Consider the following 13,900-nt stretch of genomic DNA (forward strand, 5'->3'; position numbering starts at 1 on the left):
CGATCATCCTATGGTGTGGGTCGGGCAGTAACATTAAGGCCCAATTGTAGGCCCCACCCATATATTTTCAAAATGAAGTGTACGGTTAAACTTTAATAATAGATGAAGGACCTAGAACAATCCGAACATCATGGGCCAGAGATATTTGGCTTCATCTTTTCTAGGGCTCCTTATTAAAGAAGACACCCATTAGTTATTGAAATTTGACAACTACCTTCTTCCTCAGCTCTGTGCCTCTGTATAATAGTAGTAGTTAATAAGGAAGAAGAGAATAAAAACTCATCGAACTATAATCAAATGGAGAAGAAGAATCATCCCTCAACGAGTCCCATGATCTCTGTGGAAGAAGCACTCAACATCGTTCTCAGTGTCTCACAACAAGCGCGTCTGAAACCCATCACCGTTCCGTTTCATGACGCGCTCGGAATGATATTGGCCGAGGACGTTTCAGCCCCTGACCCTTTACCCCCTTATCCAGCTTCAATCAAGGTAACCTAATATTATGCCCTAATATTCAGATTCCCTATTCTCTTTTTTTCTTTGGAGTTTTCAACTCATTTAAAAAAATTAAGCTTTTGGTGACTTCACTAGCATACTTGTTAGTATCTTTACTGGTTTATGATCTTTTTTACTGTAGGATGGTTATGCTGTAATTGCTTCAGATGGGCCCGGTGAATATACTGTAATTGCTGAATCAAGAGCTGGAAATGATGCATTGGGTGTGACAGTTACGCCTGGAACTGTTGCATATGTGACAACTGGAGGCAAGTCTACTACTTTGCCTGGTTGCGATCTCGTAAACTTTATATGATACAGATCTTTCCATTACCAAGATTGGTTTTTTTTTATTTTTTTATAATAAGTTGTGTTTGATTGTTTTGTGTTTGCTTATTATTTTGTTGTGTTGATTATCTTCCACTTGCTTGTCATTGAAAGAGATTTTTGTTTTCATTTTAATTAAATTTGAAACTTACCATTTTGATAACTTAGCCTAGGCCAACAAAACAATGTTAAAGTTTTTACCTTTGGCTCTGTCTCTCTTAGCGAAATACATGATACTGTATTTGAATAATATTATTATTTACATATAGTAATATTATTATATCGGCATATGTTATATTACTTTGGCAAGTAAGGAAGATCTTACGCTTTGGGACTGTGTTATATGCTATTAATGGCTATTTCTTGTGAAGTTGTAGCATGTATAGTGCGAAAACTGCTGATCGAGGAATCACTTTAGTTGACCCAACTGGGTCACACACTGGCTGAAGTTTAGCGTTAAACTCGTTCTACTGTGGTTGTATGCTTTCTGAGCCAATAAGGGACACATTTGACACCTTTGGGTCAAAATGATTCAGAAAAGTCCCTTTTAGAAGCAAATGCTAACTTCGTTGCATAACTGGGATTTTTTTCCTAGTTGCGGGTTCACTGTAAAAGTTCCATGATTGGGGCTGTTGATCTAGGGAACCATCACTATATTGTACGTTGTTGATCGAGACCCCAAGACAAATGAAGATCCCATCAGCTCAAAATTTCTCATATCGTGCTAAACCACCTGGTTTGGCATGGTGGGGATGCGTTGCTGCTCCCTTTCTTTTGTATCTTTTGTCCTCTTTTTATTTTCATTAGTGCATACCTGTTCGAAAAAAAAGATTTAATACGTGCCCAGCCTCCAAGGCACCTAGCCATTCACTAAGTGGTGGCCCCATCAGTGTATACTCTACATGATAGACAGGCTTCTCTGTCATCTGAGTCAAAGGGGATTGTATTAGCATGATGGCAACTCTTTAATAATTCTCCTTTTTTTGGTACCGTGAAGAACATAAATAAAAGGGACAAAATTCTTCCTAAAAATATCCCATGCTCCATGTATTGGTTAGTGTTTCTGTAAGTGCAAGTTCGGGTTTTGTTTGTACGCCTAAATTTTTTTATTTCCATTTCATTATCAGGACCGATACCTTATGGTGCTGATGCTGTTGTACAAATCGAAGATACCGAACACATGAAAGATTCATCAAGTGGGTTAAAGAAGGTCAAAATATTTGCGAGAGCCAGCCCAGGGCTCGATATTCGTCCAGTGGTACAATCCTATTACCTTTTCGGTTTTATCTGTGAGAATGTTGGAGGCCTTAGTGCTGAAACTACAAATAAATGGTTACTGTTGGGCATGCTATATTTTCTGTAGGCGTCATGTCATTCTTGGTCTTGGATACTGTTTATCATGCACGGATTTCTATCTGATCCAAATATTTGATTTCAATGTGCGTCATTTATTTATGTTTTCTGCATGTAATTTTCTTTCATCTTGTGCGAATGGTGCCTGGTTTACATGTAGTGGACATTACAACTGTCATACATTCTATAAAGGACTCTAGGAACTTGGAAGCATTGAGTTCCATATTCTTTCTTTCCTTAATGTCCAATAAATGCTGTGCATATGTTTGTCTTGTGCATTTGATCATTAATTAATGAGATGTCTAGTTTTTTCTTCTTCTTCTTTTTTTTTGAATAGTAGCGATGTCTAGTTGTTTCTATTCACATGGATCAGTTTGAAACTTCAAATGTTGCGCATACGTTTCTATCTGATTTTGACGTAATTATGAGAACCAAGTTTAGCGAGTGCACTGGGATGCAATGAGTTCCAGGGTCTGAAACTTGAGATTTCGATGAGTCTAACCATAAATGCAATCTTGTCTCCTGTTTTCTTTTTTTAAATTTCGACGAGTCTAACCTTATATGCAATCTAGTGTTCTGATTTTTGAATGAAAAGCTGTTAAGAAATAAATATAACCCAGAAAATAGTAGAAGGCTAAGAAAAATTACATAGAAAAGAAGAAAATGCAACCACAGTATAAAATTAGGAAAAGATAAATTAGGACGAAGTACAACTCGTCGATGGGGCACCTTAAGGGCTATTTTTTGCTCTATCTGTCGCTGCCCATTTTAAGGCTTTAATTTCATTCTGTTGCACTACTTCGGGGTTTTCCTTGTACTTGCATTAACCATTTCTGGACTTTTCTTTGTGTATTAGATCTGATTTGGGATGGTATGGTTTTGAAAGAGGCTTTTTTAACACTGTTTTGGATCTGAATTTCTATGATTTCATTGAGATTCGTGTGTTCTTGTGTGTGCGCACTTACCTTTCCACACATGCATACTTGAAAGAACTAGAAAAGAGAGAGTAAATATTGCAGAACTCTGAGTTACTTTCAGACCGCTTAAATAAGTGCACTCTGGTCAGGGAAAAAAATCAGTAGAAAATGGAAAATCTGAAAGGGAAATGACATATTCGCTTCCTTTTCTTACTTGGGCCACCCCCCTTCAGTGTATTTATGACTACTCTTTTTATAGTTGAGGGCGGTGGCCCAAGGAAGAAAAGGTGGAGAACATATCACTTACCAATTCGAAATGGGTTGGACTAATAAATCAGAGGGAAATTAGTAATCCTATATTTGAAGAGGAGAAATGAGCCTCGATGATATGTTGATTCAGAAGGACCTAACACCTAAATATTTTTTCTGATTCAAGTCTTTTATTTGAATATTCATTATCCCTTCATTCGTATCTGAGCGAGCAAGAATGTAAGAATTAACTGAATTTTAGGAGTATATATTCTCATGCATTTTGAATGATATATTGAAAAGCTTGCAGTGCAAAACAAGTAACCATTATTCTTTGTTAAATGAGTTAAGAGATAAAATGTAAGGGGCACATAACATTTTCCATCCATTCCTTTATGAACTGGTCAGGGGTGTGACATCGAGAAAGGTGCCACAATATTAAAGTCAGGCGAACAAGTGGGCATTTCCGAAATTGGCTTACTTGCAACTATGGGAGTTATGATGGTGAAGGTAATCCTGATTATTTCTTTGATGCTCCAAACTTTTGGAAATCGTGGTAAATGTGAAGTTGAATTGATTTTCTACGAACAGGTGTACCCTAGGCCATCAGTTGCTGTGCTTTCTACAGGGGATGAGCTTGTAGAGCCGACAACTCAGCTTCTAAGTTATGGACAGGTAGTGCAAGTTTTGTGCTCAACTGACATAGTAAGAGTGTAAGACAACTGCTAATTTCACTTATTTGGCTGTGTATGGCGTACTTAAAGTCAATTTTGTAGTATCCAACTATGAGAATGTCACGCCCCGACCCCACCGTGTAAATATTGTCTAGTTCTGAATCTTCTACAGTATCCAACTATGAGAATGTCATGCCCGACCCCACTGTGTAAATATTGTCTGGTTCTGAGTCTTCTACCGGCTATGAAAATGTCACGCCCCGACCCCACCATGTAAATATTGTCTTGTTCTGAGTCTTCTACAGTATCCAACTATGAGAATGTCACGCCCTAATATTGTCCGGTTCTGAGTCTTCTACCGTCCCCGGTTTTGTTTTTTAGCAGCACTAACCGTGCCCAACCCACTCCGTGTGGCCCACCCCTTGGAGATACTGAAAACGCTTCTACACGGGGAGAATCCCATGCGGCTGTAGGTTTCAAATGGGCTGCACAGGGGGGATTAGGCTTGTATGCCGTATAAATTCATGATGGTTTTGTTTACTTATGCAGATCAGGGACTCCAACCGTGCTATGCTACTAGCAGCTGCTAAACAGCAGCAATGTAATACAATTGACCTGGCTATTGCTAATGATAATGAAGAGGATGTTGAGAGGATACTGGACAGTGCTATTTCTGCCGGCATTGATGTCCTTTTTACTTCTGGAGGTGTTTCCATGGGAGATAGAGATTTTGTCAAGCCTTTGCTTGGAAAGAGAGGGACCATTCATTTCAACAGGGTAGACTGATGGTTCATCTATGTATTTTTCCTGCTTCCTCTGATCAATTTTCTTATTTGCTTTCTCAAATGTAAATTTATACAGTGCAATTGATATGTAGGAAGTAATGCATTTTTAGATTTGCAATAGAGGCATCTTTAACTGCACTAGTTGGGCTTGGAACTTGTTGAAATGTTTTGAATGTTTACCAATTCCTGCCCCTTTGTGATTTCATTTTTCTTTAGGCTCCGTTCCTTTCGACGTAAAAATGAACATAAAATTTGTTTTATGTTCATTTTTACGTCGAAAGGAACAGAGCCTTAATAAAATTCTTCTTGATATGCTTAAAAAAAGAACAAAAAAAATGTATAATATGCCAATTTTCTATGGTTCTCCGAAATTAAAATTGTTATGAATATTGTAGTTCTCAATCAAAATTGGAAATTTTTGGGGAACCTTTTTTTTTTGCTGCATTCTTAGAGACGGCTGGTGCATTGTTTCTGAATTATTTGAGACTAGCTAAGTTGTCTATCTGTAGAGCTTCCATCTTGAATATATAGTGCTTTGTTATTTGGTTATCATCAAATTATCCATTTCAAAAAGAATGCTTTGTTATTTGGCTTATTAAAAGCTATTTCTTAACCTCATTCTGCCTAATATTCTCACATGGTACTAGGGGATCGTTCTTTTAGGAGTTTTGATTCTACCACTGAAACAATACCTTTTATTTACAGTGGGAAAAATTGAATGAGTACTCTAAATGGATCGTTGAATTGGAAAAGTGATAGACGTGATTTCTAATCTGTATACCAGGAGCTTGGCACATTGCATAGCTAGAAAACTGGGAAGGCATGTTTACTGTAGTCTTTGCCTTTCAAAAAAAAAAAAAACTGGGAAGGCAAAACCATGTGACACTTTTTTTATTTATTCTACCACTGAAACAATACCTTTTATTTACAGTGGGAAAAATTGAATGAATACTCTAAATGGATCGTTGAATTGGAAAAGTGATAGACGTGATTTCTAATCTGTATACCAGGTGCTTGGCACGTTGCATACCAAGAAAACTGGGATGGCAAAACCATGTGACCCTTTTTTCTGAAATGTATAGAATAACTGAAATGCTAATTGGAAACAGTTAATATTTATTATATTGAGAGTGCAATAAACCATTCCTAATCAATGGTTGTACCAGGCTCTTATCTATGTTCTAGCTATGTCCATGGTTTTGCCCTCTTAAGACACATCCCTGCAATAAATTCTTGATTTTTCAACTGTAGATTTTCTGATGGTCAATGATGATTATATGAGTTATCATTCTGCTTTGTGATTTTTCTGAGTAAATCTTTAGGAATATGTAACTTCTTAAAGAATATGGGATTTTCCGTATTTGATCCTTGGAGCCATTTATTTTTACTACTAGAAAACACACTGGCTGTGACTTGGAAAGCCTACTTTGCTTTTGAGGCATGGTCCTGATTATGTTTTTGTAAAGTTCATCCCAAAGGGAATTCTTAGTTAGCGTTTTGCTTCTCCCGGAACCACTGTTCAGTTCTTTGGTGTGTTATTGGTTCTTTTTGTTGGTGTTTTCCTGTTCTTATACTTCCAACATTTATAGACCAAATTTTTTAATGCAAATAAATTGTTGATTATTACTCTCGTCAAGTTTGATTAAGCCCATTTATGGGATTACTTTTCTTACATAGTGAGATGCTGTGGTGATCTCATTTCAGGTTCAGATGAAACCTGGAAAGCCTTTAACATTTGCAGAGATTAGTGTTAAATCAACTGAAGGAAGAGCAGCCAAGAAGATCCTTGCATTTGGTTTGCCTGGAAATCCTGTGAGCTGTTTGGTCTGTTTCCATCTTTTTGGTGTTCCTGCCATTCGCTGTCTTGCGGGTTGGGAAAATCCTCGGCTCCAGAGGTTGTTGAAAACTTGCCCAAATAATACCCCTCTCTCTTTTCTATCCATTTAAGTTAAAGTAATATTTCGGTTGGTATTTTTCAATGGGTTTTGCTAACGAGTGCCCTTAGGCCACCTGTTAAAGTGCATTGGAAATGACATCTTTTGATAATAAATTCACAGAATATGAGTATTTTTATCAAACAATGTGTAAAATGATTGTCAAATATCATTTTCAATGCACCTTACCGGGTGCCCTAAGGGCACTCGTTAGCAAAACATTTTTTCAATTACTGAAGCTGATGATTTGCAGTAATATTATGTTTTGTTTTTCTTTGGATGATTCTGGGTTTCCACCTTGCTTCATAAGTACATTTTGGAAGCATAAAGGCACGGTTTTAGATGTTTATTGATTTTCCATTTCATTAGTAGTTAAAGTGGCAACAAAGGAGAAAATTAGGGTTAGATTACCCTCTAATCTTATTTATATATTGTACAACCAAAAATACCAACTATGCCCTTCTAGTAGTAGAGAGATTGTGCTTCCTTAACCAGAATTTCTGTCCAGCTCCCGGAATTTGCTAAGATACTGTTTACTGAAGGCAACCAATTGATGTGTTGTTCCTATTTGCATGTTGTATCAGTGTGTATACCTGGACTATAAAACTATCTTCACTACCCTTGGTTAACAAATCTAAATCTACACTTTTTATGTTTATTTACCAAAAAATATTTTCAATTGCAGTTTTGTTTATCAAAAGTGGCAACAGTGTGAATCCTGTGACCTCTATGCTTCTCTTTGGAATAATGTGAAGAAGCACCTCTATTACATTTTATAAGTGAATTGCTATGTTCCTGAATATCATAATCCGTTATCTTAGAGCTAACCAAGTGGATATAAATGTTACTATCTTGGATTGATGTACTGTCGATTGACTGAACTTAAATGAATTGGATTTGTGGAAAACCAGTCGAACTGCTTAAATTCCAATTCTGTGGAGGTTAACCATGAAATATTCTGAGGCAGAATAACCCAAAAACTCTTTGTGCCATAAAATATGGACTTCTGAAAAGCTCCTTAGAAGTGGGTCTCAAGCGTGCACGGATTCCAGCTTCAGTTCTTCACGGTATTCAGTTCGGGGATTCGTATATTCCAGAATTTTTGCTTCTTTTGGTAGTACATTTTGTATTTCTTTTTCTTTAAAATATAGGTTAGCCTTCATCCGTTAATCTATGAAACCAAACGAAAAAATTCTGGAAATTATGGATGTTACATATTGACTTCTATAGTAAATTAATCTTGTGCTTTTGCTATATCATGAGAACCATTCATTTATAGGTTAAGATTGACTTTAAACGGCATTGTGATCTATATACAGAGTGCATGCTCGCATTGCAAAGCCTATAAAGACAGATCCAATTCGAACAGAATTTCATCGAGCCATTATTAGATGGGAACTCAATGATGGATCTGGGGATCCAGGGTAAGAGTTGAAATCTTTTATAGTGGCTCCCTGCCAATTCCATGAGGGTAATTATGTTAAACAGTTCTCTATGCATTACAGTTTTGTAGCTGAGAGCACTGGTCATCAGTTGAGTAGTCGACTACTAAGCATGAAGTCAGCAAATGCGTTACTAGAGTTGCCAGCGACGGGCATGGTACTTCCTGCTGGAATGTCTGTGCAGGCTATTCTTATTTCAGATATAAGCATTTTTCCCATGAGTAAAGCTACCAGTAGTATGGCTTCATTATCGCTTGGTTTAAATTCTACGCAAGGAAAAAGTATCACACATACACAAGCTGTACCTGAATCTCAAGATGCGAAGGTCAAAGTAGCTGTTCTTACAGTGAGTGACACTGTTGCGGCAGGGGCTGGCCCTGATCGAAGGTGTGCTTCATTTTTTTTATTGGTTCTTTTTATGGGATCATTATGATGAATAAGTTTTTTTCACATCTGCTATTTCTGAGTCTACAATAAGTTTCTTATTTAAATATAATTTTATTAAGGGAGCTGATACCGGCACTCCATGTCCTTGTAAATTATAAGAACATCCTTTTTTACAAATTTAATATTTCTAATAGTGACTTCTCTTCCCATTTTTATGCTTTTGAAAGTTGCATTTCATAATAAAGCTGAAGAGAGGGAGTGTTCTTATAAAAAAAATAGGGGTTGCTCAATTTAGGTCCCTTATAGACCTAAACTCATATCCCGGCACATGAGGAACCCAATTACATTAACATATGCTGTTTAAGAAACCCAGATCTCCCTAAACTTGACTTTCAAGCAACCCATTTTAGATATTTGTAAAAATAATAATAATATTTAATAAATAAATTACTACTCCAATTTTCGAAATATATGGACTATGGTGGGCCCCTGCTAACATTAGCATCATATAATGATGCTGACACCTGTTGTGCCAATTTGTATCTTTTCTTTTTTGACTCCTATTGTTGCTTCTTTTTTGCTGGCGTGTATCAAGAGCTGTGCAGACTTGCAGGCCCTCTTTATTTTCATCAAATATCCACAGTATGAGTGCTACCATTTCTTTTAACCATGAGTTGTCAAAGTAATGCTGGCCAATACTCCAAAATCAATTCGTTTAAATACTCAACCACCAAATCAATGTAATGATAGATCTCAAGAGGAGACTCACACTGTTAAAGGTAGTTGATGTTCCAACACCTTTAATTATCTTCTGTGTTTCTTGTTTTTACTTCCCAAGTTTACTTTCTTCCCAAATTTACTTTAAAAAAATCAGACCCAAGTTGCATGAATTGAGTTAATTCAGAGGTCCAACCTTGTGAGCCCGCTTTACAAAGTTTTTACTTTAGTCAAATCCTTTATTGATATTTGGAAAAATGCATCTGGATACACCTCATTGGGTCTTTGTTTCAATGGGGTCACTTAGTTGATGCGAAATCAAGTATCACAGAGTCACTGTTAATCTTTGTCAAAGAAGACAACATATTAACAGTGTATTCTCTGCACATTACAATTTTTATTTATTTTTATATGAATCTCAAACTTACCGAAGAGGAAATGTCTTCAGTGGTCCAAGAGCAGTTTCTGTTGTAAATGCTTCATCAGAAAGGTTAGGAGGAGCAAAGGTTGTCGCCACAGCAGTAGTTCCAGATGAAGTGTGTGAAATTCAGAATGTGGTGCGAAGATGGAGCGATACTGACAAAGTTGAACTCATCTTAACTTTAGGTTAGGCTCTTGTGATGGTGATGTTTGGTTGGAACTACAGAAAATCAAACTGCCCTTATTATTCAGCTTCCTTTTGTTTTTTTAGGTGGCACTGGCTTTACTCCCAGAGATGTTACCCCTGAAGCCACAAAAGGTTTGATAGACAAAGAAACCCCTGGTCTTCTTCATGTGATGCTGCAAGAGAGTCTCAAGGTATTAAGATTTTCCTATGGTAAAACGTGAGTTTGTTTTTCTATGAAAATATGAACAAATGTAGTGCTAGTTGTGCTATTTGCTTGAGTGTTAAAGTGACTAGTAGATAGACGAAAATATGAACAAATGCAGTGCTAGTTGTGCTATTTGCTTGAGTATTAAAGTGACTAGTAGATATCATTAGTTAGAGCTTATATTTCAAATCATAAACAATTCAGCACTATTTGTAATGAACCTGAAGCACTGATTCCTCTGTTTTTAATTTTTCATTTTCCACCTTTGATGGATGCTCCCTCTATATATTTTAAATTTTTTCCTTTGGCTATTGTTCAAAAAAATATTTTCCTTTGGCTGTTACAATTTACATGTAGCTGTAACAGCCAATAAAAAAGGATTAAACAAAGAGAAGACCATAGTTATCAAAAGCAGGGGTTGCAAATATTAGCTCCGTATATAGATGTACATATACACAATAATGGTACTATGAATTTGGTTAATGCTTTTGGCATGTTCCTAGCACACTTCCATTCCACCCCCATATTTGTGTGGGCAATCGGGACTTATACCAATCAATGGGCTATACCATGAATGGCACAGGGTCCAAAAATCTCACTAGTTGGACAACACTAGCCATGGACAACACTAGCCATCTGATCAATGGCGTTGATTCTTAACTTTTGGTCACTTGTTAACCATCCATTTTTTATTCATTGATCAGATGGCTCGCATTGTCAGCTTTGTGAGATTTATGGTATATGGACCGCGATCAGACATTGTAGAAATTGGTGGATAGACATGGTAACTCTCCCATTTCCTTCATAAAGGGTGAGGAATAAAATTATTACCCTTGTAAGGTGAGAGTTAGCAGATCTTTCTCCAGTTCTTCATGTATTGGTTTTGCATCTTTTCTATCTGCCATGGGTTCTTAGGCCATGTACTAGATGTGTATCTTCTACCTAGCATTCAACGTAAATTATTGTTCGTTTCTTAGTTACTTCTCAATTCTATTATTTTATCGTTGCACCTTATGGTCTTGTGAAGAATCTGCAATCAGGGAAACTTATCACTAAAGGTGTTTGTTGCATTCTGCCTATTGGCTAGCTTCGATTTAAGATCTTCGCCACATATGGACTATCGTGCTTCATAAAGGAAAATATAAAATTCTAATATGACTAATATATCCCTGTAAAATAAAAGACAATTATATCCTTAAAAAGTAAAGGAAAAAAAATGCACATCTAATGGACCCTATTCACAATTAGTTCCTTTTCTAATTTTTGTGAAGGCTGGTCCCCCATCAATATTGTTTTACGGTACTTGTACTTTTGGATGATTGGAAAGATGCATAGGAAAAGTTCATTTTTATTGTTGGGTGCTAAGGTAAGGCTTGAAGGAAAATTCAAGATAGAAATCCGTGCTTATGCTTGGTCAATGCAACCTTGACAGCTTTGCTATGCCATCTTTAAAATTTTCCGAATATGATTGATTACAACAAACTTGGGAGGCAAAAAAATATTAAAAGCAACCTGGATGGAACTGCTTAGGGCCCTGATTATGTTTTGATATTGGTTAGTGTTTGCGCTTTGCTCTGAAATACCAAATGCTTGATGATTCCTATTTTGAATACAGGTGACACCGTTTGCCATGCTCTCCCGAGCTGTAGCTGGAATAAGAGGATCAACATTGGTAAGGATCTGACCTCATTTCAGCAATATTCTGTCACTTTGTTGTTCTTTCTTTCTTACAAATGTGGGAGTACTTCTTTTTTTTTTTTTTAATGTGGTAGTACTTTTAGTCTTCTGTTTTTGCTTTCGTTCCCAACAGTTGTTCATTTTCCATTTTCCTCTAGTGATTCCTTTTATGGTATATTCAGATCATCAACATGCCAGGGAATCCGAATGCAGTTGCTGAGTGCATGGAGGCTTTGTCCCCTGCACTAAAGCATGCTTTGAGACAGATTAAGGGAGACAAGAAAGAGAAGCACCCTCGGCATGTCCCCCATGCAGAGGCAGAGCCAACGGACGTGTGGGAACGGAGTTTCCAATTGGCATCCTCTGGCATTGAATCTACGTGTTCTTGTGAACACTGAGAAAGGATGAGGTATTATTAACAGACTGAAAATGTTTTTTTTTTTTTTTTTTTTTTTTGTGAAGAGGTTAACGGACTGAAAATGTTAACAACTCAGCAATAGTTTCCTTCACTAGTTATAAATATAGATTTGGTTGTAAATGGCTGCAACAATTCATTATAGAAAATGGATAATTGTATCCATTTCACTGCCGCAATAGCATTTGAGTGCACTAGGAAACGATCTATAAGATGAATCTTAGGCCATTCATGCAGAGCAAGAAAAACATGAATCTTGTTCAATGCCCACTGTATTTGTAGCATGTTTTTGGGGTGATCTAGGTTGCTGATATGGCGGGCCAACCCCAAATTGTGTGGGCAAGATTGTTCGCGCGAAAGTTCCCAACAAATTTAGGCCACTGGTACATGCCTTTTGTTGAGAGTACTGGATCTCCATCAAGTGTGGTTGGCTACCTTTCTGTAGTATGATAATGGTCAGTAGAATTTGTACATGATTTTAAACTCAAACCCAGTCATGGAATACATGCATAAACAGGAAATATTCTGTTGTAATTGCCCATTTCTAGGAATGCCATTTCCAGTGCATTCAAGGCAATTTCATTGAAGAACTTTTGCTTGCTTAATTTGGCCACTGCTCGACTTTAACCATCCATTTTCAAGTTAGTGATTGGAAATATACAATTGTCTGAATCAGTTTAACCAGATTCCATGAAACCCCTCCTAGTTGTGTACAGTTCAAACAGTTCATAAGGTGGGGGTGAATGGTCTTTGCCTGTTTGATACGGATAGTGATGTGTTGCTCGTTTATGTTCCCAACCGTTCATGTGTTTCAGGAAGACTTCAAACATGTTATTCTAGTGTGACTACTGTGACACACCTGTACCATGTTGGGGTTTTACAAGCATAGGAAATCCTTGGATATGCTATTCCTGAGATTGTGTATCCTGCTATTTTATCTTGAATAAGCCTCTGGGATTGGCCATCCTGGTTTTATATTATACCCTATCCATGGGAGCTGTTATCGTGGTGAACGGTTGATAACATGCCTATCCAAGGATTAATTAATCCCCAGCTTGGTATCCCCTTGTAGAACATTGTCCTTGTTGAACTTTGGATTTATTAGGCAATTTCGCATAAAGCCATTTCGCAGCTGACTTTTGCAGCAGATAACAGCCATATCAAATGAATTAAATGAATGAGACAAAATCTGCTAGAAAGTGAGCCTGTATGACTGTTCTCTCCTGCAAAAGTGAGCCATGAAATGGCTTTCTGCAAAATTAGCTAGCAAGTCCTTCGAACTTTCGTTATGAACTAGTTTCTTTTGCCAACCTTGCGTGTAGTTGGTGTCTCCACTCTTTCATTGCGTGTACTAAAACCATGAGATATTGCTGATGATTTTGAGATTAGAGAGATCCAGGGTCCAGACCATAGTAAGCTAATGAATACAATTTTTTTGCTTAAAACAGAGATTTCCCACAAAATATCTTGGGTTATCGGTTATATCTGTCAGCAAATATCCAAATTCACAAGACTTAGTTGGCTGTAACCAATCTCAGGCTATCGACCGGCAATTGTGAAAATGTACCTTTTTTTGGCTGATATTCGAATTTATGGGCCGATATTTCTGATTTATTAGGAGAGAGAGAGAGAGAGACTGGGCTTTTGCAAGGACGCTCTTCAATTTAGCATTCCTCTTATTATTCATGTACTTATTGTTTCTAAACAAGATACAAT

At 37.1% G+C, this 13,900-nt stretch overlaps 1 protein-coding gene across 1 annotated transcript; it reads left to right on the forward strand.

Moving 5' to 3' along the window:
* Positions 1-120: 120 nt before the first annotated feature.
* Positions 121-12,358, forward strand: B73 (molybdopterin biosynthesis CNX1 protein / molybdenum cofactor biosynthesis enzyme CNX1 (CNX1)). The gene is made up of 13 exons (XM_077371692.1): positions 121-489; positions 638-764; positions 1,950-2,080; positions 3,750-3,851; positions 3,933-4,016; positions 4,565-4,792; positions 6,505-6,695; positions 8,054-8,158; positions 8,240-8,563; positions 9,729-9,886; positions 9,972-10,078; positions 11,708-11,764; positions 11,952-12,358. Exons 1-13 carry the CDS (start codon positions 298-300, stop codon positions 12,165-12,167), a joined length of 2,022 nt encoding a protein of 673 aa, XP_077227807.1. The 5' UTR covers positions 121-297; the 3' UTR covers positions 12,168-12,358.
* Positions 12,359-13,900: the final 1,542 nt, after the last annotated feature.

Source organism: Tasmannia lanceolata, unplaced genomic scaffold, assembly GCF_043159265.1.
Source record: "Tasmannia lanceolata isolate RefF3 unplaced genomic scaffold, GAP_Taslan_0.1 ptg000037l, whole genome shotgun sequence".
In the NCBI taxonomy this organism is placed as follows: Eukaryota; Viridiplantae; Streptophyta; class Magnoliopsida; order Canellales; family Winteraceae; genus Tasmannia; species Tasmannia lanceolata.

Excerpts from the sequence above, each read along its gene's own strand:
- B73 (XM_077371692.1), top strand. The coding sequence starts at position 298 with ATGGAGAAGAAGAATCATCCCTCAACGAGTCCCATGATCTCTGTGGAA. Across the intron at positions 4,017-4,564 it reads AGCTTCTAAGTTATGGACAG|ATCAGGGACTCCAACCGTGC; the intron begins GTAGTGCAAGTT and ends TTACTTATGCAG. Across the intron at positions 6,696-8,053 it reads GAAAATCCTCGGCTCCAGAG|AGTGCATGCTCGCATTGCAA; the intron begins GTTGTTGAAAAC and ends ATCTATATACAG.